We start from the raw sequence: 22,662 nt of genomic DNA on the forward strand, positions 1-22,662 counted from the left end.
CCACCCTCCCTGGCCAAAGCCAGGCTCAGGGTGGCTAACACCAATAAAATTACAGCAGAAACATAATAGGAAAAAAACCAATTTAAAATACAGGTTAAAATGCAATTTTAAATGCAGCCTCATTTTAAAAATAGCCCATAGATCAAAACCATAAGGGGAGGGAAACATAAGGGTCATACTGAGTCCAAACCAAAGGCCAGGCGAAACAGTTCTGTTTTGCAGGCCCTTCGGAAAGATGTCAAGTCCCGCAGGGCCCTAGTCTCTTATGACAGAGCGTTCCACCAAGTCGGGGCCAGTACTGAAAAGGCCCTGGCCCTAGTTGAGACCAATCTAACCTCCTTGAGGCTCGGGACCTCCAAAGTGTTGTTATTTATGGAACTTAAGGTCCTCCGCGGGGCATACCAGGAGAGGCGGTCCCGTAGGTACGAGGGTCCTAGGCCGCATAGGGCTTTAAAGGTCAAAACCAGCACCTTAAACCTGACCCTGTACTCCACCGGGAGCCAGTGCAGCTGGTAAATCACTGGATGAATGTGATCTTGCGGCAAGGACCCCGTAAGGAGCCTCACCACAGCATCTGCACCTGCTGGAGTTTCTGGGTCAGCTTCAAGGGCAGCCCTGCGTAGAGTGAGTTACAATAATCAAGCCTGGAGGTGACCGTCGCATGGATCACTGTGGCCAGATCAGGGCGAAAAAGGTAATGGACCAACTGCTTAATACGGCGGAGATGGAAAAATGCCACCTTTGCTGTGGCTGCAACCTGCGCCTCCATGGAAAGGGAGGCATCGAAGGTTACACCCAAACTCTTGACAGAAGGCGCTGGCACTAATTGAGCCCCTGCAAGAGATGGGAGTTGGTCCTCCAACCCCATGTCGTCCCGACCTAGCCAGAGGACCTCTGCCTTCAAAGGATTTAACTTCAACAAGCTCCCGCACAGCCATCTGGCCACAGCTTCCAAGCATCTGGTCAGTGTGTTTGGGGCCGAGTCAGGGCGGCTGTCCATCAACAGATAAAGCATATTGATGACAACCCAGCCCAAAGCTCTGGACAATCTGGGCAAGGGTTAATGTCTTCTTGCATCTGTGGCAGAAATTGCTGCTTGAGGGAGATGTAGATTTGACTGAAGTGCATTTCTTACTCAATTTGCATGTGAATGCTCTGATTCAGAGATCCATATTGCTCCTTGAACTGAACGAGGAGGGTTGAATGAGTTGAACAGCAGGCCCCCTTGCTGTTAAGAGATTAGACAATTCCTACCACCTTATACTTCTGTAGTTGATAAAATGATATGCCATGAACACACTCTTCACACTTTTGCCAGTGTGTCTTTGTTATGCATAGAAGCAGATGCCCCCCCCTTCCCAGCCAGCAACTGTGGTCCTCTGATGAGGCGCTGTTGCATACCTCCGAGGTGTGCGTAGCATACAGCATAAACTGGGCTTTTAGTGTTGCAACTCCAGCCTTCTGGAGTTAGCACTTGAATTCAGGCAAGCAGCTACTGCAGACAATTTTTGTGTGACCCAGCCAGTCCATGGAGTTAACTGCATAATTATAAAAACAAAACAATTTTATATTTAATATTTCATTGTACAATGCTCCAATAACTTTTAGTTGTGAACCAATTTATAATTCTGCAAAATAAATGTGAAACGGTCAGGGCCCTGCTCATTTTGAAGGGGAAAGTGACCTAAACCATACTAATATGACTTTCATATCTGAATGTAGCACACAAGATTGTCTTGAGTTGGGTGGAAAGGGAAGATGAGTTTCTGTAAAGTGACCCTCACACAGTGTGTATGGTTATTGTAAAGTGGAGTTTCTACAGGACCCCAAAAGAACATGGACATTTAATTAGTTACTGTTTTACTCCCTGGTTTTAACAGGGCCAATTGAACTGAGGAAGGCACAAAGTGCCAGCCACAATTTCTCCACCTCATTGATTTGCCCTTAGGGGATCCCAGACCCAGGTTAGGGCTCTGTAACCCACAATCTCCCACTATGAACAGAAACAAGAAACTGTAGCAGTTACCTCCTTTTTAAAATGTTCCTTTCCAACCACAGAGACACGCACAAATTGAACTAAACAACTCTGGGCTGATAAGAAATTAGCCCAGGATGGTAAACTGAGAAATGTTGTGCTCCATGTCTTTTCACTTTTGCTTATTTAGGTATTTGTATGCTGCAAGGCAAAAAGCCAGAACACCTTATAGTGCAACATGCCGAGTGTCATACCAGCAACCTGTGGCACTGATACATGGTGCGCTAATGGAGGCTCCGGTGACAGGGTTCAACAAGTGACCTTTTTCAGTCCACTTCTGCGACCCTGGAGGACAGCCCTGCAAGGTAAAGTTTCCCACCCACCCTTTTCCAAATATACCTGGCCTCAGAACACCAGGTGCTTTCAGGTAGAGCTATGAGGGGGAGCAAAGGGTGTGCGGCGCAGGAAAATATGTCTGAGGTACGTAATAAAGGAGCTAGGAGTGGGACCCGTAACCCCACGTTTCAGTGTTCCAGCTAGCCATGTTGACTGTCAGAACATTCCATTATTCTCCACCCCACAATGTATGTTCCTAATTCTTTGGCCACCAAGAATGCTTAGAGCTCAGTAATTTTGGCCACCCTTTCTCTCCATTGGTTTTTCTTTATCTTAAAGTGGTCAATGATGCTAAGCAGGAACAGGGTTGATTAACTGAAGCTCACAGGTGTATGTTTGCAGTTTGACCTACTGTATTTTTTGCTCTATAAGACTCACTTTTTCCCTCCTAAAAAGTAAGGGGAAATGTGTGTGCGTCTTATGGAGTGAATGCAGGTTGCGCAGCTATCCCAGAAGCCAGAACAGCAAGAGGGATTGCTGCTTTCGCTGCACAGTGATCCCTCTTGTTGTTCTGGCTTCTGAGATTCAGAATATTTTTTTTCCTCCTCCAAAAACTAGGTGTGTCTTATGGTGCGTTTTATAGAGCGAAAAATACGGTACTTAGCTTCACACCTGTGGTTTCTTGCCTATTTGACTAATTATTTTCTGCACCGGATGCAGGAAAGGATGTGATAGGATAATTGATTATTTGAAAACTGTATTTAAGCTGATTAATATTTTTGTATGCTGCTGGTGAGGAGTGATAGCTTGCAGCGTTTGCAGTATGTTTTTGAAATAAATCTAAGCAAAGATATTGCGGACAGCCTTTTTATTTTTATGCCACTGCGCACACTTTGTGTTGGCACAAAAGCCCAACACTCTCCACTTAGGTTTTATTCTGCCCCCGAAAGATTTTGTGTAGATCTGCAAATTGTGGGGCTCCCTGAAGCATGCTGATTGATATTTTGGCTATATCAAGACCAGCACCTGGGGACTGAGTTTGCTCTTGGTATATAGTCCGGAATCCTGCCCCCGGCCATCGCTGGGTGGGCTTCAACCACCAACCTTCTGGTTAACAGCCAGATGCATGGATCAGTTGTGCCACCTGAGAGATATATGTGGTTATGGAGGACAAATGGAACACCTAAAAGGCTGGATTGAGCAGCTGGAGTACCAAGTGCCTGTAACTTACACTGTCAATTTTTTCCAGTCATAATTTGCTCACTCTACCACAGGAACTCTCCATTCTACTAAGGAAATAAGAGGCAGACTCACTATTTCTATTGCACATCCAAGAATGGCATGAGATTGCTGAAATAGATTTCTTTATTTCTGAAACATTCCAGATCAGCAGAATACAAGTTGTAATCAAGTATTAAAATCATATCCCCATAGTAAGAAAGCATTGATTAGTGCAATTTTTTTTCTTGCAAAAGGTCTATCAAAAAAGTTTTACTTCCATGAAAACCTGTTTGTTTTCACCAAACACAAGTGTTAATAAAACATTGCAATTTTATTCTTTATTACAAAGTATCGAAACCCAACCATTTAAGAGACCATCGCATCTTTCAAGTGCAATGCAATTTACGCCCTCTTTATAAATACAACACCCCCGTGATAATAAATTAACATTGGAACAAGGAAATGAGAGACAGGTTCGTGTTGACCAGGAAGTCATGGCAGTTTCGAGCAAATATAAACATACAACACAGCTGTCATCTTGTCCATCATGGCCCCAATCCAACAATATATGTACTCAAGAATAGACCTGGCATGTGATGTAAGGGGGGGAGGGAAATACTCTTTTTCAAGTCCCAAGAGTGGGGAAAGGTCTAAATCCAGACACCTCGCCCCATCTCTCTAACATACACACAGGCCCAAGAACACGTGAACTGAGTATCACCAAGAATCTGACTGGAACTGGATGTGACTTCTTAAGCAGCTGAAAACCATCCATATTCCCCCATGCAGTTAGAAATACATGTATGGATGTCTGCATCTGTGCGTGGATAGCTGTAGCTGGATTTGGGGAGATTGGCATGGTTAGAAACATCTTGAACATAACAGTACCTTACTATTAAAAAGTGGTGGGGGGGTATAGATTTATGGCACACACAAAATGCTTTGATACTCTATGATTCAAGCAAAATGTGGGTGTGGGTGTGCAAAAATACACTCCCTTGGAAAGGCTACAAAAGAAGAAGCAGGTAAGGATATGGATCTATTTTGTCAATTTGCAAGGGAACTCGTTAAAGCAACAAAAAGTAATACACAAATCAGAGATCTGAACACTGTTATGGCAAAGCACCCAGAAGTCACATTTTGGCTCCCCCCAGTGGGATACTTTATGCATGTGTTTTTAAAAACCTAAACCATAATGCTGCAACGTTAATTTGACAACACTGCTGTTTGTTTGTTTTTCTGAGCAAACAACTAAGTGTAATATGTTTAGTGACCAACGACAATGACAGAAGAGTAAGAAACAGCCCTGTGTTATTCATCCAGCCTCTCACAGTTATATTTACCCAGCCAGCTGGGTAGGAGAATCTGAATTTCGGCTCGACCCATTGTCAATAGCAGCCATCCCTCCAGTTGCCGTCCCGTAGAGTACTAAGCGAAGAAAGAGGTTTTGGCGGCTGGAGAAAACTGTTTCAAGAAACAAACCATAGTTCAGGGTAAGCACTGGGGAAAAGAGTGACAACACACATTACAGAGAAGAAACTACTTTGTCGATGCATCTGTTGCCTTTCACAATGCAAAAGATGGGGTCAAGAGAGCCTTTTGACTGCGTGACTGTGAGGAAAGCAGCTGAGGCTATAGCTTCAAAGCACATTTTCCCCACTCAAAGAAGTTTGGGCACTGTAGGATTGCTGGCAATTTTAACTCTGAAAGCAGTAAACTACAGTGCCCAGAATTCTTCGAGGGAAAGAATGTACTTTAAAGGTGCAGTGTGTAGGCAGCGCCAGTTATCTTCGTTGTGTAGGGAAGGATATCAAGAATCAAGATAGGAAGATGTTATGACTCCTAATATCTAAAATGACAGATTCAAGAAACACTAATAAAGAATTCAGAATTTCTCTTCTATTTTCCCCATGGACTAAACCAGGGGTAGGCAATCTAAGGCCCGTGGGCCGGATGCGGCCCAATCGCCTTCTCAATCCAGCCCACAGATGGTCCGGGAATCAACGTGTTTTTACATGAGTAGAAATTGTCCTTTTATTTAAAATGCATCTCTGGGTTATTTGTGGGGCATAGGAATTGGTTCATTATTTTTGTCCAAAATATAGTCCATCCCACCACATGGTCTGAGGGATGGTGGACTTTTTCACAGCTTAAAAAGGTTGCTGACCCCTGGACTAAACTGCCAACTGAGGAAGGACCACTAGTCTACACCTTGTTGAAACTCATTTCTCCTCAGCGCTCCCCCACCCCACCCCGACATGAAAAAATGCCTAGGCTGCTAGTGGTAGATTTCAGGGGCCACTTCAGAGGAACAGAGGTATTAAATTATAGCTTAAGAGAAGGCAACACACAGTATCTGTCTGTCATCCCTACAGAGTTTGGAAAGAGGCTTTAGCCTTCTTTTCATTTTTAAAAATGAACCATCACTCTCAGATAAGATAGTCCCTCAAAGATGGGACAAGTAGGTTTTTCAAATACAACAAGACACATGTAAATTTTATGCAAGGCTGTGTCAGTGGGCTTCATCCACATACAGTGCAGTGGGCCCAGAAAATCCTGACCATACATGTCAACCATGCATCACAAGTGATGAAATATACAGTGCAAAATTAGTGATTCAAAAGGTTAACAAATGGCAACACAGAGGCACTAAAAACACTCAGTTTGGTCTACAGTTCAATTTTTTTTAAAAAAGTATTAACAGAGCTGGGAGGTTGGCTGAATCACAAGATCCATGATGAAGGTACACGTCTTCCAGATTATGTATTAAGTCTTCCTCACGTAACCATTTTACCATGTGGTACATGCTAAAAACATGCTCCATGTACATACCATGCATTTGAAGCACACGGCTTCTCTCAAAGAATCCTGGGAAATGTAGTTTCCCAGCACCCTTAAACTATAGCTTCTACAATTCTTTAGGGGCAGTCATGTGCTTTAAATGTATGGCATGTGCGCAGCCATAATTTGTGAGGTACTGCTAAGAGACCATTTTCTCAACAGCTGTAAACATGCAGAGTTCCTTCCAAAATATGAGTGAGCTTCGAATCCACCTTCCCTGCCCTTTTTTCAGTAATTTTGGGAGACATGGTAGCTCTGTGGTAGATTCAGCATCTGTGTGCCAATGATTTTGCAGATTTCCAGACAGTGTTTTTGGATAGACTGTCCAAGGTAAGAGGTACAGGTTAATATACTTTACTGCCAATTATAGAAGGCTCCCCTGCATCTCCCACATGCTACTATTTCAAGAACGATGCAGGTAAGTTCTCCCTGACCCAGTGTTGAACCACCTTAGCAGCAATCCATGCACACAGTTAAGTTGCTCAAATCCTACTGAAGCCAAAGGTATTTTTAAGCTGCCCAGCGGTGCGCCAGAACTTAGCCCTTGGGTTGCTACCTTTAATTACAGATATCTAACATTTAGTAACACTTCATTATCAAATTATCAACACAATTAAAGTGGATGTCGATTTGTTAAATGGCTCTTGGCTTAACGAAACGGGATAACTTAATCAGGGTTCTCCCCAAGGAAATATCGCACTGCAGTAGTTGACAGTGTTCCAGCTGCTCCGTTAGAAAAAAACAAAACATAGCTGGTCTGCACAACTTGTGACCTACAAAACCAGGCACAGCTCATCAGCCACAGGAACACAGGGTGATGCCCCCTTCTACCGAGTCAGACCATTAGTCTACCTACCCAAGCATCGTCTGTCTCATCAGGGTATTTCGCATCACATGCTACTTTCAGTTGGAGATGCCTGAAATTGGCCCTGGGCCTTCTGCATGCTAAGCACATGTCCTACTGATGAACTATGCCTCCTCTCCAATGCTACGGGCTCTGCTAGGGGTTGAGTGATCTCCTCTATTTGCTGCTCGCTAGCAGGCAGCATTGAGCTCCTGTTGCTTGGTCCCTGCTCTTGCCAACCTAGCAGTTCGAAAGCACGTCAAAGTGCAAGTAGATAAATAGGTACCACTCTGGCGGGAAGGTAAACGGTGTTTCCGTGCACTGCTCTGGTTCGCCAGAAGCGGCTTAGTCATGCTGGTCACATGACCCGGAAGCTGTACGCCGGCTCCCTTGGCCAATAAAGCGAGATGAGCGCCGCAACCCCAGAGTCAGCCACAACTGGACCTAATGGTCAGGGGTCCCTTTACCTTTTAGCAGGCAGCATTCTGTTTAGTGGGTCGCAGGCTACATTTATACGATCGCTGGCTTCCTTTTGCTTTAAAATATTCTTAAAAGGAGGGAGTTGGAAAGCACTTTTCTTATTCTTCTTGGGAAAGTCTGCTGATCAACCCCGCAGAAGAGCAGAAGAAGAGTAGGCCTGACTCTCCAAGTCAACTGCAGCTTTGTTTGGGCAACTCTCAAAATCTTATCTCCAGTTGGTTCAGCTGCAGTCAGGCAGCAAAAAAAAAAAAAAGAGAGAAAAAGTCTATTTCCCTCAAAAATTACACATGGCACAGCGTAATTTATTTCTGAAGGATATAGAAAGTGTTGCATGAAAGGGACTTCTTGCATATTATTAAAGGCAATTTCTCACTCCTTTTTTGCCCGCGGCAGGTGCTTATTTAAAGACTACAACATCCTGTTCTCACATGGGCCAACCAAATACCTGCGGGGAAACACACAGGTGGGACCTGAGCACAAGGGCATTCTCCTTTGCTGAGGTTTCCAACAACAGCTAAATTTGTGGGGAGTGACTCCTCTAAACTAAAGTCTATACTCAGCCCTAGAAAAAGTGGTCATATGAGGCTTCTTTATGGGCTCAGGTGGTGGCCAAGTGCATCCTTTTTAGGTAGTCCATAAAGGCAGCCCTAAAAGGGACACGGGTGGCACTGTGGGTTAAACTACAGAGCCTAGGACTTGCCGATCGGAAGGTCGGCGGTTCGAATCCCCGTGACGGGGTGAGCTCCCATTGCTTGGTCCCTGCTCCTGCCAACCTAGCAGTTTGAAAGCACGTTAAAGTGCAAGTAGATAAATAGGTACCACTCCGGCAGGAAGGTAAATGGCGTTTCCGTGCTCTGCTCTGGTTCGCCAGAAACGGCTTAGTCATGCTGGCCACATGACCCGGAAGCTGTATTGGCCAATAAAGCGAGATGAGTGCTGCAACCCTAGAGTCGGTCACAACTGGACCTAACAGTCAGGGGTCCCTTTACCTTTAAAGACAACCCTATGCATGTTTACTCAGAAGTAAGTTGCAACTTGCTTTTCTTTAATCACCCTCCGTCCCCCGTATCAGAGTTGGCTATAACTTCAAGAAAAAGTATTGATCTACAACAGACTTGTTAAGCTAAGGCATTATATTCAAATCTTCACTGCTCAACCTATATCCATTTGATACCAGTTTAGCTCTCATGACTCTCCCAGAGAATCCTAGCTATTCCAGGGCTGAAAATTCTCATTCAATAGACGCCCAGCCCCCTCCTGACAGCCTTACAGCTCTCCGGAGAGGTCTAATCGCTCAACCAGTTCTCCAGTTGCTGCATAAATACACTCCAATTTTTCCCTTTAGCAAGTCAACTCCTACCTTCGGATTGGCTGTGCAATTTTGCTCCTGGGTATGCTGCTCCCCCCTATAGCCAGGGAAGGCCTTGGGAGGCCACTGCGAGCTGCAATGCTGGCGTTTGCACTCTTGTTTGGCATCGGGATGCCTGTGTTGGAGTGTAGCTGTAAGTTGCCGGACAACGGAACACCACCACCACCACCACCACCGCTGCTGCTGCTGCTGCTCCCTTGAATGGTTGGGCTGACATAGGCTGTGGCTTTGAGAGGCTGCCGAACCGATATTGGAAAGTGTCCCACACTGTGAACTCTGTGTTGAAGTTGCCCTGGAGAAGGAACTAGAGAAAGGGAGTGCAAATAAATAAATAAATACAACAAAAAACCCAAGGGTTTACCGGTCTGTGTGCCACAGAAATCCACACACTCCTGAAGGCAACCCTAGACTCGTCAAATGCATTTATAGGTCAAGTACGTAAGACAATAAAGCCAGCCCAAAAGATGGCTTCAGGCTGCAGTAACCTAGAAAGAGACAAGGCTTTGTTCCATGTATGTTGTTAATATTTCCTTGCTGTGTTTTGCTCAGAGCAGCATTTCGCCCTCACAAACCTCCAGTAGAGCAGGATAGGCCAAGAGATTGCAGATAGCCAATTACTAGGTTATATGCCAAGTTTTCCCTGTCATTTCGTTTTATTTTATATAACACTTATGTCACGCAGACTTCAACGTGCACCAATAAAAGTACAGTGGTACCTCGGGTTACATACGCTTCAGGTTACAGACTCCGCGAACCCAGAAATATTACCTCGGGTTAAGAACTTTGCTTCAGGATGAGAACAGAAATCGTGCTCCGGTGGCACAGAAGCAGAGGGAGGCCCCATTAGCTAAAGTGGTACCTCAGGTTAAGAACAGTTTCAGGTTAAGAACGGACCTCCGGAACGAATTAAGTACTTAACCCGAGGTACCACTGTATTGTACTACAGTACATGAATTCAGAACCATTTCTTTCTACTTCAGTAGGAGCCATGGGTGCCTATCCCCTAGAAAACCCTGGGAACTGTAGCTTGGCGAAAGTGCTTCAGATCCCTTGTGTACCTTGCAGAACTACAACTCACTTCATGCATCTCTCAAAGTGAACTCAAGTCCATGGAAAATTATGCCGCAAAATATTGTGTTAGACTTTTAAGGTACCGCAAAGCACTGCACTGCCTTTGCTGCAATTCCCAGGGGAAGCAACTGTTGAAAACCGGTCCACATCAGTTCTGTACATCTATCTTAATCCTAACACTGGTCCCCTAAAGAATTCTGAATTCCTTCTGGCCAGTTCCAGCAAGTCAAATTCTTACTCAGCTAGAATTTTAAGCCAGACTGATGTAAATATCTGACACCCTTCAAAAATATTGTCAAGGTAGAACACTGCTACTCAGTATCTGTTACTTCAAAAAACCACATCCCCTCAGCTTCATGTTTCACAGCTAAAAAGTGACAGTACAGATTTAGCAGCACAATCTAAATTTGGCTTGGTACGAATTGTCACTAGGAATCATCGCTAAAGCACCCAAGACATTATGCAATTCTGCTCTCTGGTGGCATCAGCTGCTGTTTTATTGCACCAAGTTGACGGAAAAATCATACGGCAGCTTCAAGACCTTGAACTACCTTGTTTGGTTGTTTGGCTGAGGGGAAGCTGTTTGAAAGTCACCTTCCAAAAGGCAGAGGAAGAGTGACAAAAAAGTGAGACCCTAAACTACACAGCGTTCAGTTACCTTTAAAAAACCAAGAAAGGGGCAAAAAAGCACCAAACCACATTTGCCCTCTATATATATTGATTTTTTTCTCTTTCAGTGCCACAAAGAAGAATTTTGTGCCAGAACATTTTAACAGACTAATCGGTTTGGACTAATATATACATTCCTTGTATGTTAAACAAAACCACACTTGAACCTCGCCACCCCCAATCCTTTATAAAGCTTAGTAACTTGTTCCTGTTGAATGTGTAAAATGGTTTTTTTAAGCACACAAACAATTTTGACCCTTTAGGAAGGGGGAAAACCCCATTAAAATGGCTACAGCTTTTCTAAGCTATACACAAACGCATGCTAAGAAAAGCCAGACATGTCTGGTATTAAAGGACCACTGCCCATGATTCATCCCAGAATACTCGTGATTTAAAATACAGTGGTACCTCGGGTTAAGTACTTAATTTGTTCTGGAGGTCTGTTCATAATCTGAAACTGTTCTTAACCTGAGGTACCACATTAGCTAATGGGGCCTCCTGCTGCTGCTGCGCCGCCACCACGCGATTTCTATTCTTATCCTGAAGGTACTATTTCTGGGTTAGTGGAGTCTGTAACCTGAAGTGTCTGTAACCTGAGGTACCACTGTAAAGTGCTGTACCCTGACAGCTTCCCATCCCACAATGAAATATAAAAATTTCACACTTACTGCAGGACTGTATTCTTGATATCCCGTTACCAGCTCCATGCAGATTAGAATCAAAGCTTAGGCTGTTCCTCACAGTGATGGCAGGGCCAACATTGGTACTTAGGGTTGGGGTGCTGGGCATCCGAGCCAAGTTTGGCATGCTCCTTCGGAGCTTGTCTGCAACAAAGGCAAATCATCGTCACCATTAGGAACTGCTTGTGGTCAAGTCGCCTCTCACCCATGTCTCATAACATAAAAAGAAACTCTCCTTGACTGGGCCCAAGGAGAACTTTATGTGACATTCTGTCCTCAGCAATGGCAACAATGGCTGCATTTCAGCAAGGCAAAATTCTACCTATTCCATTCTCTGTGCCACCTGCAGGAGGAGCTATGATACCACCACCACCTAATATTCCAGGTCTTCCACAGCCTGGTATGATGCTAGAGTTTATGGAAGCTTTTAATGTTTGGACTACTGTACAGTCATACCTTGGGTTACAGACGCTTCTGGTTGAGTTTTTTTGGGTTATGGACCGACTGAAACCCAGAAGTACCGGAACGGGTTACTTCTGGGTTTCGGCAGTCGCACATGTGCAGAAGTGCTAAATAGTGCTTTGCACATGCACAGAAGCGCCGAATCGCAACCCGCGTGTGCGCAGACATGCCACTGCATGTTGCGAACGTGCATCCCGCTTGGATCACGTTCACAACCCGAGCGTCCACTGTATTTTAATATTTTGTTGGAAGCTGCCCAGAGTGGCTGGGGAAACCCAGCCAGATGGGTGGGGTATAAATAATAAATTGTTGTTGTTGTTGTTAACTTCCCAGAAGTTAACTTGCTGGCTAAGTAAGGTATTAAAGGCAACAGCCGCTCCGACTCTTTGTTCCCAGTATCTGATATCTGTAGATCTGCCGTCTTAAGAGCTGCAAGAAATTAAGTCAGGGCAAAAATATTTTGATACTGAAAAGCTGAAGGTACCTAGTTATCTTAACTTTGGAAACTTAAGACCATAAATCTGCCTAACACAACATAGGACCTCCCCAAGTCAGATGCAGCCACCAGCCATGGACATGGCCTACACAACCATTCTGTTGTTCCAGCCCCAGCCAACCAACAGAACATGAGGTTTGTTGAGCCATCACACAGGGTAGGTCACCAAACTTGGCTTGGTGGGCCATATTCAGTTTCGCAAGTCAAAGGCAACGTAGTATGTACATGACATTCAAACCAGCCACACTGGGGGTGGGGGGAGGGGGCTTCTCCTTCTCCTGCCTTTGTGATTCTAGCATTGCAGGGGATTGGACTATAAGACCCTTGAGGTCCCATCAAACTCTATGATTCTATGAAATGCCCACTTCCTGCCCAGTGTGGTGTAGTGGTTAAGAGTGGTGGACTCGTTATCTGGGGAACTGGGTTCGATTCCCCGCTCCTCCACATGCAGCTGCTGGGTGACCGTGGGCTAGTCACACTTCTCTGAAGTGTCTCAGCCCCACTCACCTCACAGAGTGTTTGTTGTGGGGGAGGAAGGGAAAGGAGAATGTCAGCCGCTTTGAGACTCCTTCGGGTAGTGATAAAGCGGGATATCAAATCCAAACTCTTTTCTTCTTCTATTTGTCATACTGCAGCTAGATTTAACTGCGTGCGCTTGTGTTACAGCCCTGCCAGAAGCTATTTGCCAAGAATGCAAAACTGCACACTGAGAACAATAGTAACTAGTTTACGCATGGCTGCTTGAACCCAATATGCTGCTTTGTGACAAGACTTCCACTTACATAATGGAACTTCCTTCTCCTCTTCTCCCTGATTCAGCCTCCTGCACACCCTCAGAATCTTTTCCCGCGGTTTGGGGGAAACCTCAAGAGTAGATCTGGAGGGTGTCCAGGGAGAGGGAAGGAGTGGGAAACCTCACTGCTTGCAGAGAACACTGCTTGTGCAGCACTGGAAGCAACCCAATATGTTAACTTTCCATAGAGATGTTTGCTACAGTTGACACCAGTCGCAGTGACAATTAGTGAAGTGCAAAGGCATTAGCATGCGTTATTCAAGATCACCAATGGGGTGAGAAGGAAGATGATGAAGTAAAGGGAAGCCATGATAAGCTAAGTAAAGCGTCCATGCTAGAGGCAGTATACCACAGAGTATTAGATGCTGGAGGGGAACAAAAAACTGCCTCCATGTCTTGTTCGTCCATTTCTAGAAGGGATGGTCCTGTGGTGAATCCAGGTGAAGCCATCTGCTTCAGGCAGCACCATGAATGTTGTGGAAGGAAACAGTTGAAGGCAGGGACTGGTATCTGAATGATGCTGCACCTGGAGGGGGCCAATTCAGGCAGCGAAATGCTTTGGCCTGACACCAACCACTGAGAGCAGAATGCTGGACCAAATGAATATACAGTCCAATTTAACAGATGTCTTCCTAAGTTCTTATGGAAGGAAACAGGTGGGATAAGAAAAAGAGAGAGAGAGAATCAGGGTAAGGGGACAGGAAAAACTGCTTCCAGAATGATGCCACTGTGCTAGATTAATGTGGGATATAATGACAAAAAGAACAGCAAAACTCCATGACAGATGATCAGATAGAAAAGGGAGAGAAACTTATTTTCTTAGGACTACGTTTGCAACATATTTAAACAGCTTCTGGGCACTGATCACTGTGATCACTTATGATGTATTTATTATTCATGCTTATTTTACATAGCTATTAACTTCTAATTAATAATATAGGTTCAGGGACCTGTTTCTACAGCTAGATATTCAGCCTGTATAATTAATGTAAAATGATTGAGAAATAAGAATAATGTTTAACGTTTACTTAGCGCTTTAGGGTGTTCAAAAAAAAGAGTCCTGCATCCATAATCACAGGAAATCTTACAAAGCGTATATTATTATTATTCTCCGATTGCAGAGGGGAGCTATAGCACCTGGCTTAAGCCTGCCTGCTCCCTTTATGGCAGAGGTAAAACTGTATTGGGGGTGGGGGTGCTGGTTCAGTGCTTAGCCTCCAGACTGCATAAGTGTTGATGAAGCAGATGAGAAAGTCTGATGTGTGTTCACAGGCAGAGATTGTACAGCAGCACTTCCTCTAAAAACTCACTCAGAGGAGACTCAAAATTTCATCCTGTCCAGCCTACTGGATTCATTAAGATTCAATATAACAGAATTCTGGTATGTGCCATCTTTGGGGGGATCCACAAATGAAAGATACTGAACCTTCCCTTCTCAGGAATCATACCCAAAGTCTTCCAACAGGTTCTTGATTACGACTAGATGAATGTTACACTACTGCATCCATATGTAATCAGGGCTCTACACTGTCCCCATTTTCACTAGCTGTTAAAAAACTGTTAAATGAAAAAGGGGGTGGGAATTAAATATGAATGATAAAATGCTAAAATATTTTAAGTACTGAAATGGAATTGGGAAAAGTACGTTACATTGAGCAGCAAGTAAAGGAGGGATGGGAAGCGTCATGGAAGCGAGGTGGAAAGTCAACTTTTAAATCTGTATTAAATTTGAATTAATTTGATGTTGATTTGTTAAATTTTTTTGAAAAGCAAGAAAAACAACTGGCTAACAAAAAAACTATTGTACTTCAGAAAGCATTCTCTTCTGTTTGGCAACCAGTGTTAAGGAAGGCAAGATTGCGTTGTGACAGTTTCCAGTGTGCACTGCTTAATGGGTGACATACAACTAAGTCCTACTCAGAATAAACTGATTGAAAGCAATGGATACTGGAGACCACACACTGACTCTGCCATATTATTTATACACACACACACACACACACACACACACACAGACAAACATTTTAGATCTTTATGAATAGCATTCGGTACTGTTTCTTTGAAAGGGGATTCATAAACTAAACCAAAGATGCCCAACTGGCAGACTTAATCTTGACTCTACATCCTCCTGTCTTCTAATAATGGTGTTGTGAAAGTTTAGCTGACTGTTTCCCTAGTAAGAAAAATAAAAGTGATTTATTATACAGGGATGGTAAAGCTCTGGCCTTTCAGGTGCTGACGAAATCCAACTCCCCTCAGCAACTGGGATGATAAGAGCTGTAGTATCAAAACAACTGGAAGATCACAGGTTTTCCATCCCTGTTTAAATCAGTGAGTGATGTGACCAGCAAGAGAGACAGAGACAGGGACAAACAGACACTGAGGATCTACACTTTAACATTTCACCTCTAAGCTATAATGACTCGGGACATGTGTCCCATAATAGTGGACCATGCATTAGAGACCAGTTTGTGGTCTTCGTATTTCCAGCCTCCAGCACTGCCTAGAGAAGTGAATACCAGAATTTGGCCAAAAGAAACCTGCCTCAAAATTAAAGATTTGGCACCAGAAGGGCAAAATAAATCCATACATCAGAAAACAGCCAGCCAGCCAACTTTACCTCCATTAATCCTGTTTGGTTGTAGCTCAAGAGGATTTTGGGCTTGAGGAGAATAGCACTGTTGCTGCGGATAATTGTTTGAGGGGAAATATGGGGAAGTCGGGCTTCTCCTGCAGTCCCGTATACTGGAAAAAGTCTGTGAATGGGGAATTCCTCTTTGGAAAGGGGAGCAGCGGGTCAACCGAGGCTGCGGAGGGGGCAGGTGGTCGAATTCTTCCTCTTCGTCCTCAAGGCTGTAGCGATCAAATTCCTGGTCACTGCTTGTCCCTTTCTTGCTCGAATGGAGAGAGACGCTGGAGCTGTTTCTCGATACAGATGCTGAAGTAGACGCATAATCTTGTCTCAGACCTGTTAAGTGTAAGGAAAAGGCGAGGTGAGAGCCCCAAATGGTCAACATTTGTAATGAATATCACCCCTTCTGCAAGAGTCCGTTTTCGTATGGAAGGCATGGGTTCTGCAACTTACTCCCATGTCTACAAGATGCATGAAAACGTAAGTCAAAATGTAAATGCATGCAAGTGGGAAGGAAAACTACGGAACACCAACTAGACATAGACTGATTTTCACATCCTATTCCAAAGAGGGGAATGAATATGAAGTTTTTAGTGAAGGCAGAGCACTATATGTGAAGTGCATTATGAAGAGAGGCGGTCATCAGAAAGGCTGATTAAGCAAAGAACTAGCTCTGTGTGAAGATACAACGTAATTCAACATAGTCCTGTGAAATGCATTAATATGAGGGATAGACCAAAAACATTCTTCACACACCCGACATTCCTAGGCTCCCCTGCTGTGACACCCTGACTATGGAACTCCCTGCACTGAAAATCCTATATTCCAGAAGCAGGGAATCTCCAGACATCAAAGTGTTAGACTACAACTTCTATCTTCCCTACCCATTAGCCATGCCGGCTGGTGCAGATGGTTGCAAAGAGCATACATATCTATTCTCTGCAAACAGCTCACTCAAAGCCATGTGCAAACTATGTCATAGTGAAAAGCTGCAGAAAATAAATCTAAAGAGCATCATTTGAAATTCTCCAGATGATCTGGTATTCTCGTTGTACCTTCTATCTATCTAAAGCCTGCAGGATACCTTAGTTAGTCAATAGAGGATGGGACTCTTAATCTCAAGGTTGTGAGTTTAAGCAAAAAGATTCCTGCATTGCGGGGGGTTTAACTAAATGACCCTTGTGGTTCCTCTCTACAATTCTATTATTCCAACCTCCTTGAAAACTCCCCCCCCCTTATTGCTCTGCTGCCTCCTCCTTAATGTCATTGGCTGATCTGCTGTAATGTCACAGCAAGCCTTTACAGACACGGGTATAGGTGTGATTCCTGCATTGAGGGGGCTGGGCTAGAAGACCCCTGAGGTCCCTTCCAATTCTACAGATATAGGATTGTATGAAGGATCCCTCTGTAACCATCACCCCCTTACATGCCCTAATGTCACAGAAGACCTAGACAGCCTTGAGCAAAGTTGGTGAATTCTGAGGGGGAAACAGGAAAGCTTTGAATTCTAAGATTTTTAACAGCTTGTGCCAAATTAACCCCCTTCGTGTGTCTCCATACGGCATGGGATTCTGAATGACAACTCCTTGACGCAGATCAGACGAGCGCTTTCAGAGCCTTTCAAAGAAAACAAGATTTTCTCTTTGTGAACACAATTACCCCATAGCCCATTTAGCTCCCCCTCCAAAAAAAAAATAATAAAAAAATTAGGCTCCTTTTCTTCACAGTACTAAACATGATACATTACATTACTCAACTACATTTAAAACTTATTCATACCAGGATTTTTTTTGGAGGGGGAACATTCAAGTATAATAACTTGAAAGCCAAACCAAAACACCAACATGGTGTTGTTGTTGTTTTTAAAAATCGCATACAATAGCTTAGACATGCCTACAATCAAGTATTTTCCCTGAGGCATTAACATGCAGCTTTTAAAAGAAGTGGTGGCGGGGGGGGGGGGCAGAGCAGAGGGAGAGGAAGGACAGTTAATGGCCTACTCTCTTCTTGCAGTCGAGCCATGATCTGGACGTCTGTGAGGTCTTGCAGTTTATATCCCATGGAGATGGAATCGTCTTCTAGTTCTGAGGTGCTCAGTTCACTGTCTATGGATGACTGGGGGCTGAGAGGGGAACTTCTAGAAACACAACCTGTAGAACAACAACACAGCAAACCCCTTAACTTCAAGCGACATGCAAAAGCATCTACTTTTCAAGCAACGTTTCAAGTTTATATATTCAGCACTGCATATATAAACAGAACAGGCTTCATCAACCGGCATGATGCTACATTCCGTTATTTACTTTTACATTGTGAGGTTCTTTAAGTCTATTTAAAATGGTACTGTACTTTGGTGTTTCTGTTGGTATGGAAAAGAAGCAATTCTGCAGCATGAATCTACAGCAGAGGGAAGACTAGTGGGCTCAAGTGTACGATTTCAAACATTAATAAACAAAAACAAAAGTCTCAGTGCAAATTCTGGTGTGAATTTGGAATTCCTGGAAGACCCAGATTATTATTTTTCCAATGCTTTTAGCCCTTATGTAGGTAAATCTGTAATGCAGCATCTGAAGGAAGAGAACCTAAGAATGTCTGGCTTTCTTTTTTTCTTCTAGACAGATCAGTATATTCGTACATCCCATAATTGCAACCCTTAATTTACTGATGTCTCTCCTTCTGGTGGCCCCAAACATACACAGGCCAGACCCACATTATTGCCATTGCTTAGTAGTGTATCTGCTGGCCCTACTGTCACAGCCTGATGTTTCCACAGGCCAAGGGCTAGAGCAGACCACAATAACTCTAAATAACAGCATAGTGGGGGGGGGACCCCATTGTTCAGTGTAACATGGAAGCAGAAGCTGTCCATGTTCTCCAGGGCACATCCTGTGTGGATGGGGTGGGAGGAAGGAATACTAAGAATTTTCCTGTTCCTTGGGAAACAAAATGAAGACAAAAGTAAGAGGATGAAAGGAAATGTATCCACGAAGCAGAAATTTAAGTCTAGGTCATGGCATTGGCCCTAGTCCTGTGGGACCAAACTAGATGCAATGGGGACAACCATATGAGTTTATACTCATGTTCCCCTCATTCACATACACTGTGAATGAATGGGTAATTTTTTTCCTGAATGTGAAAAGCAGTGCATGCACGAAGGCAGCTAAATCCTTTCGCTCTCCTTCCTTACTTCAATATTCTCCACCCCGCCCCCCCGTATTTCCACCTGTCCCCCAATGACTGCATTCAGAGCTGGGATGGGCAAAAAGCTGCTTCGAATCAAGGCAGGCTGTAGGTGGAGAGGTTGCAGAGTGCTATCCGGTGTCCCAACCCATCAGTGGCATAGGCTAGCCAAGGTATTTGCAAGCCATTTTGGTTCCCCCAACAAAGAGGCACTGTGGAGCAGTGCAGGGATGTCAAAATAGCGGCTTCCTACCCACCTACCACTGTTGCTCCATAAATCTGAGTCAAGATCAGGGGTAAGTAGGGAGGACCAACTCAAGTAATCGGAGGCCTTTCCCAGAGGCTCTTGACCAGTGTTTCCCAAACTTGGGTCTCCAGCTGTTGTGCAACTACAATCCCCATCATCCCTGACCACTGGTACTGCTGGGGATGATGGGAGTTGTTGTCCAAAAACTGCCGGAGACCCAAGTTTGGGAAAACCTGCTCTCGACCTTCAGTGGTCGCCTCTCCATTCTTAGTATTGCCAGCAGCCCTGTTTCATGCAATAGAGCACAGAGAAGAAAGACAGCAAAAGTATATTCCATAGCTCCCCCCGTCATGTTTAGTTTGGCCTCTCAAAGCTACATATCTCAACACTGAACCAAAGTCAACAGGAACTAGTTAGGCCTTATTACAGTGCTATGTTAGTAAGAAAGCAAGCATTACCTGTTCTTTCAGGTGTTAATATTGCTTTAGTGAAGGTTTTAGAGAAGGCAGGAGTGTTAAAGCCATTGCTATATGGAGTGAGCCTTGCAACAGGGCTATAGGGGAAAGCCAAGGAGACAGACGTAGAGAAGAGACTCCGCCATCGACTAGCTGTTAACAGACATGGTAAAGGAAGAGATGAGGTTATATTTGGAGCAGACTCTTATCCATTAGGAAGTTAGGCATAAAAAGCTTAACAGCACAAATCTACACACATCTGCTCAGAAGCTAAGTCCTATTAAACACAACTTAGCCCCAGGTAAGTGTAGATATGATTGCAGTTTCAGCTGCAGTAGACGAGAGAGAGAGAAAACAGCAGGTGTTCAAAGACAAAATAAATAAAGGTTATTAAAGACAGGATGTGAATCTCCAGAAACAGATTTAGAGTGCAATGTTTCTAACTTTTCGCCTTTCCCAGTACACAGCACTATTGATTATGTCAGCTATCTCAAGGCTTAAGAGACAAGATTTCAAGTATTTCAAACATTAAAAAATTCTAATGCAAGTTTGTATATAAAGAAAGTAAGAGGTTGTGAAAAGATTTTGATAATGGACAAAATCATGTTATTGTACATAGTAGAGCCAGAAATGGACAAAATTGGCACGCAATTAATTAAGTTTATTACAAATTGGAACTGCTCTTTTCCTTACTGAAATAGTAAATGCTACAGAACAGACGCTGAGCTCACTGTATTTGTTTCTAGGATCTTGACAAGGTATTGTTGTAGAACAGATTTTAACTCAATATTTCATTAAACTGCTTTAATATTGCATTTTAAATTGTTGTAGCCCTTCCTGGCACCTTGGTTGAAAGAAGAGTAATAAATTGAATTAGTAAAGCTGGGTCATTGTCTTGATTTCCTTTAAGTATATGGTGTAACAGATAATACATATGACATTTATTTGTACAAAATATTACTGGGTGTGGTTAATTGAGACATAACTGAACTGAGAGTTAAGCTACAGGGCACACAGTAAAGTACAGGCTCCCTCATCAAGTGCTAAAAACAAACTTAATCCCCTTCATAAGCTTTTAAGCCATCAGACACAAATATTTCTTCCTTTTAACAACATGAAATTCCAAGTTACATAAGCATGAATATATTTAATGCATATCTGCACACTCTGAAGTAGACATCTCTCCCATATCTATCAAATATGCAACATCAGAAAGCCTCAGTAATCTCGCAGCCACATCCAGGGCGAGGCTTAAGGAATTTTTACATATACAGAAAATGATATTCAGAATAGGTTTCTTAAAAGTAGAATAAAATTTCTCTATGTATCTAAGAAAGCTACTAGTGTGGTGTAATGGGTACAGTGTCAGGCTAGGACCAGGGAGACAAGGGTTCAAGAACCAGGTATACCACTCTGGGGAGGAACAGCGAGATTAAAATGTAACAAAATAAAGGAAAGGAAAGCAGGGCAACATCCGTATTCTCTACGCCTCCAGACACTGTCCTATAAGTTCAAAATGTCATACAAATCACATCCCCCTTCGCAAGCCATCATGCTCTGCGACAGCATTACCACAACCTGCCATTAACTGCATCACAGCTGTTGTTGAGCAACAAAATATTAATATGAAATCCAAAGAGAGATGTAACATTCCAGGTGTGAGAATCCGAGTCTTACAACTTTAAAAAATAATAATAATATGTATCTTCTGTATTAGTGAATCTGATGGCACTTCTTCAAGCAAAATTTGGCAGGGCCACAGGGTTCAGATTTACAAGTAGTCGAATGTACTATTAATACCACCTATTATTAAAACAATAGGGTCAACCCCATGCATCAAATGTCAACACGCTATAAAAGACTCCTAGGACTTGCCACTGAAAGTTAGGTGATGTCCAAGAGTGTCAATCTCATATCATTTGGGTACCAATATTTTAAATGGGCACGCTTTCCTTTAAGTCCCACCTCATTCCAGGGCAGCAGACATCCCAGAATACACTCGGCATTCCCACTGTCAATACATTGCACTCAATGAACCACAGACAATGCAGATCTATGGAGTTCCTTGTTTTTTAAGCTGTGATGCGGCAATCCTGTAAATGAGACACATGATCTCTATAGCATTGGGCGCCACTTAGGTCTACAATCTACGCATGTCAAGTCCCATCATGCTGAACAAAGCACATTAGCAATGAACAGCATCCAGCCAGGCCTCCTGTTTTGAGGACTTGATCACAAGTTACAGAGGCCTCCTTTGCCAAAATCAAGCCCGATCTATTAATTCATGAGCTTTAATGACTAAATGAATTTTCCATAAATGCAAAATATATCTTGGGAACAAGCAGACAGCTGCCACCTTAGAAGAAAGCTACAGTATACCTGTGATTTTAAAACCACTGGCAACATTTTGTACTTCTCATTATAAACCAGCAAAAGGAGGCAGACGTTAAAAGGCCTTTGTGATTCTCCTTTTAAACACAAGACAGTTTTGTAACAGCGTGGTCATTTGCCAGGGCCAATTAATGGTCTGCATGCTCTCACCCACAGATGCAGTCAACAACGCAAGTGCAGGCCGCATTCATTATTTTGCACAATAACTCCTGTGACAAGACTTGTCCTGAACAAAGCTACTGTTATTGCAGCTGGGACTCTTAAGAACCACACGAAGAACACCACGTTTGTCACTAAGGAAATGGATGAGAGAGGTGAAAATATATTCTACAGCCATCAGCTGTTCTTCAGAGAGGGGCAAGACCCATCCTTCCGTGGCACAGAGAGTGGGGAAAGAGTCCTCACCTATTCTCATCCTTATAAATGCAACTGGAATAATTTGGCGGACTGTCAGCTCAGAAACACAGAGACACACACATGCCAGATCGCTAGCTTTACACGATAAGAAGTTTGCAGCCCC

General features: G+C 43.6%; 2 protein-coding genes and 1 long non-coding RNA gene across 6 annotated transcripts in view; 1 reads left to right on the forward strand and 2 right to left on the reverse strand.

Annotated features, from left to right (window-relative positions):
* RAP2A (RAP2A, member of RAS oncogene family) overlaps positions 1-4,137 on the forward strand; it is an 81,733-nt gene extending 77,596 nt beyond the window's left edge. Inside the window, exons 4-5 of the mRNA XM_079973112.1 lie at positions 2,166-2,340; positions 3,561-4,137. The gene's annotated coding sequence lies outside the window, so the exon portion shown is untranslated. The remainder of the gene's footprint in view (positions 1-2,165; positions 2,341-3,560) is intronic.
* Positions 1-22,662, reverse strand: part of LOC307214462 — a 240,621-nt gene that overhangs the window by 121,213 nt on the left and 96,746 nt on the right. The window lies entirely within an intron of this gene.
* Positions 4,430-22,662, reverse strand: part of SLAIN1 (SLAIN motif family member 1) — a 36,118-nt gene continuing 17,885 nt past the window's right edge. For 2 of the 4 annotated variants that reach the window (XM_079972749.1, XM_079972748.1), the window contains exons 3-8: positions 19,755-19,904; positions 17,870-18,019; positions 15,858-16,205; positions 11,475-11,630; positions 9,058-9,370; positions 4,430-4,996 (exon numbers count right to left, since the gene is read on the reverse strand). In XM_079972749.1, the coding sequence (XP_079828875.1) occupies positions 4,921-4,996; positions 9,058-9,370; positions 11,475-11,630; positions 15,858-16,205; positions 17,870-18,019; positions 19,755-19,904 (1,193 nt within the window). In that variant the 3' untranslated portion in view covers positions 4,430-4,920. The remainder of the gene's footprint in view (positions 4,997-9,057; positions 9,371-11,474; positions 11,631-15,857; positions 16,206-17,869; positions 18,020-19,754; positions 19,905-22,662) is intronic. The other 2 variants (XM_079972750.1, XM_079972751.1) reach the window with 2 other exon arrangements.

The sequence above is a fragment of the Podarcis cretensis genome (assembly GCF_951804945.1).
Source record: "Podarcis cretensis genome assembly, chromosome: 4".
Lineage (NCBI taxonomy): Eukaryota > Metazoa > Chordata > Lepidosauria > Squamata > Lacertidae > Podarcis > Podarcis cretensis.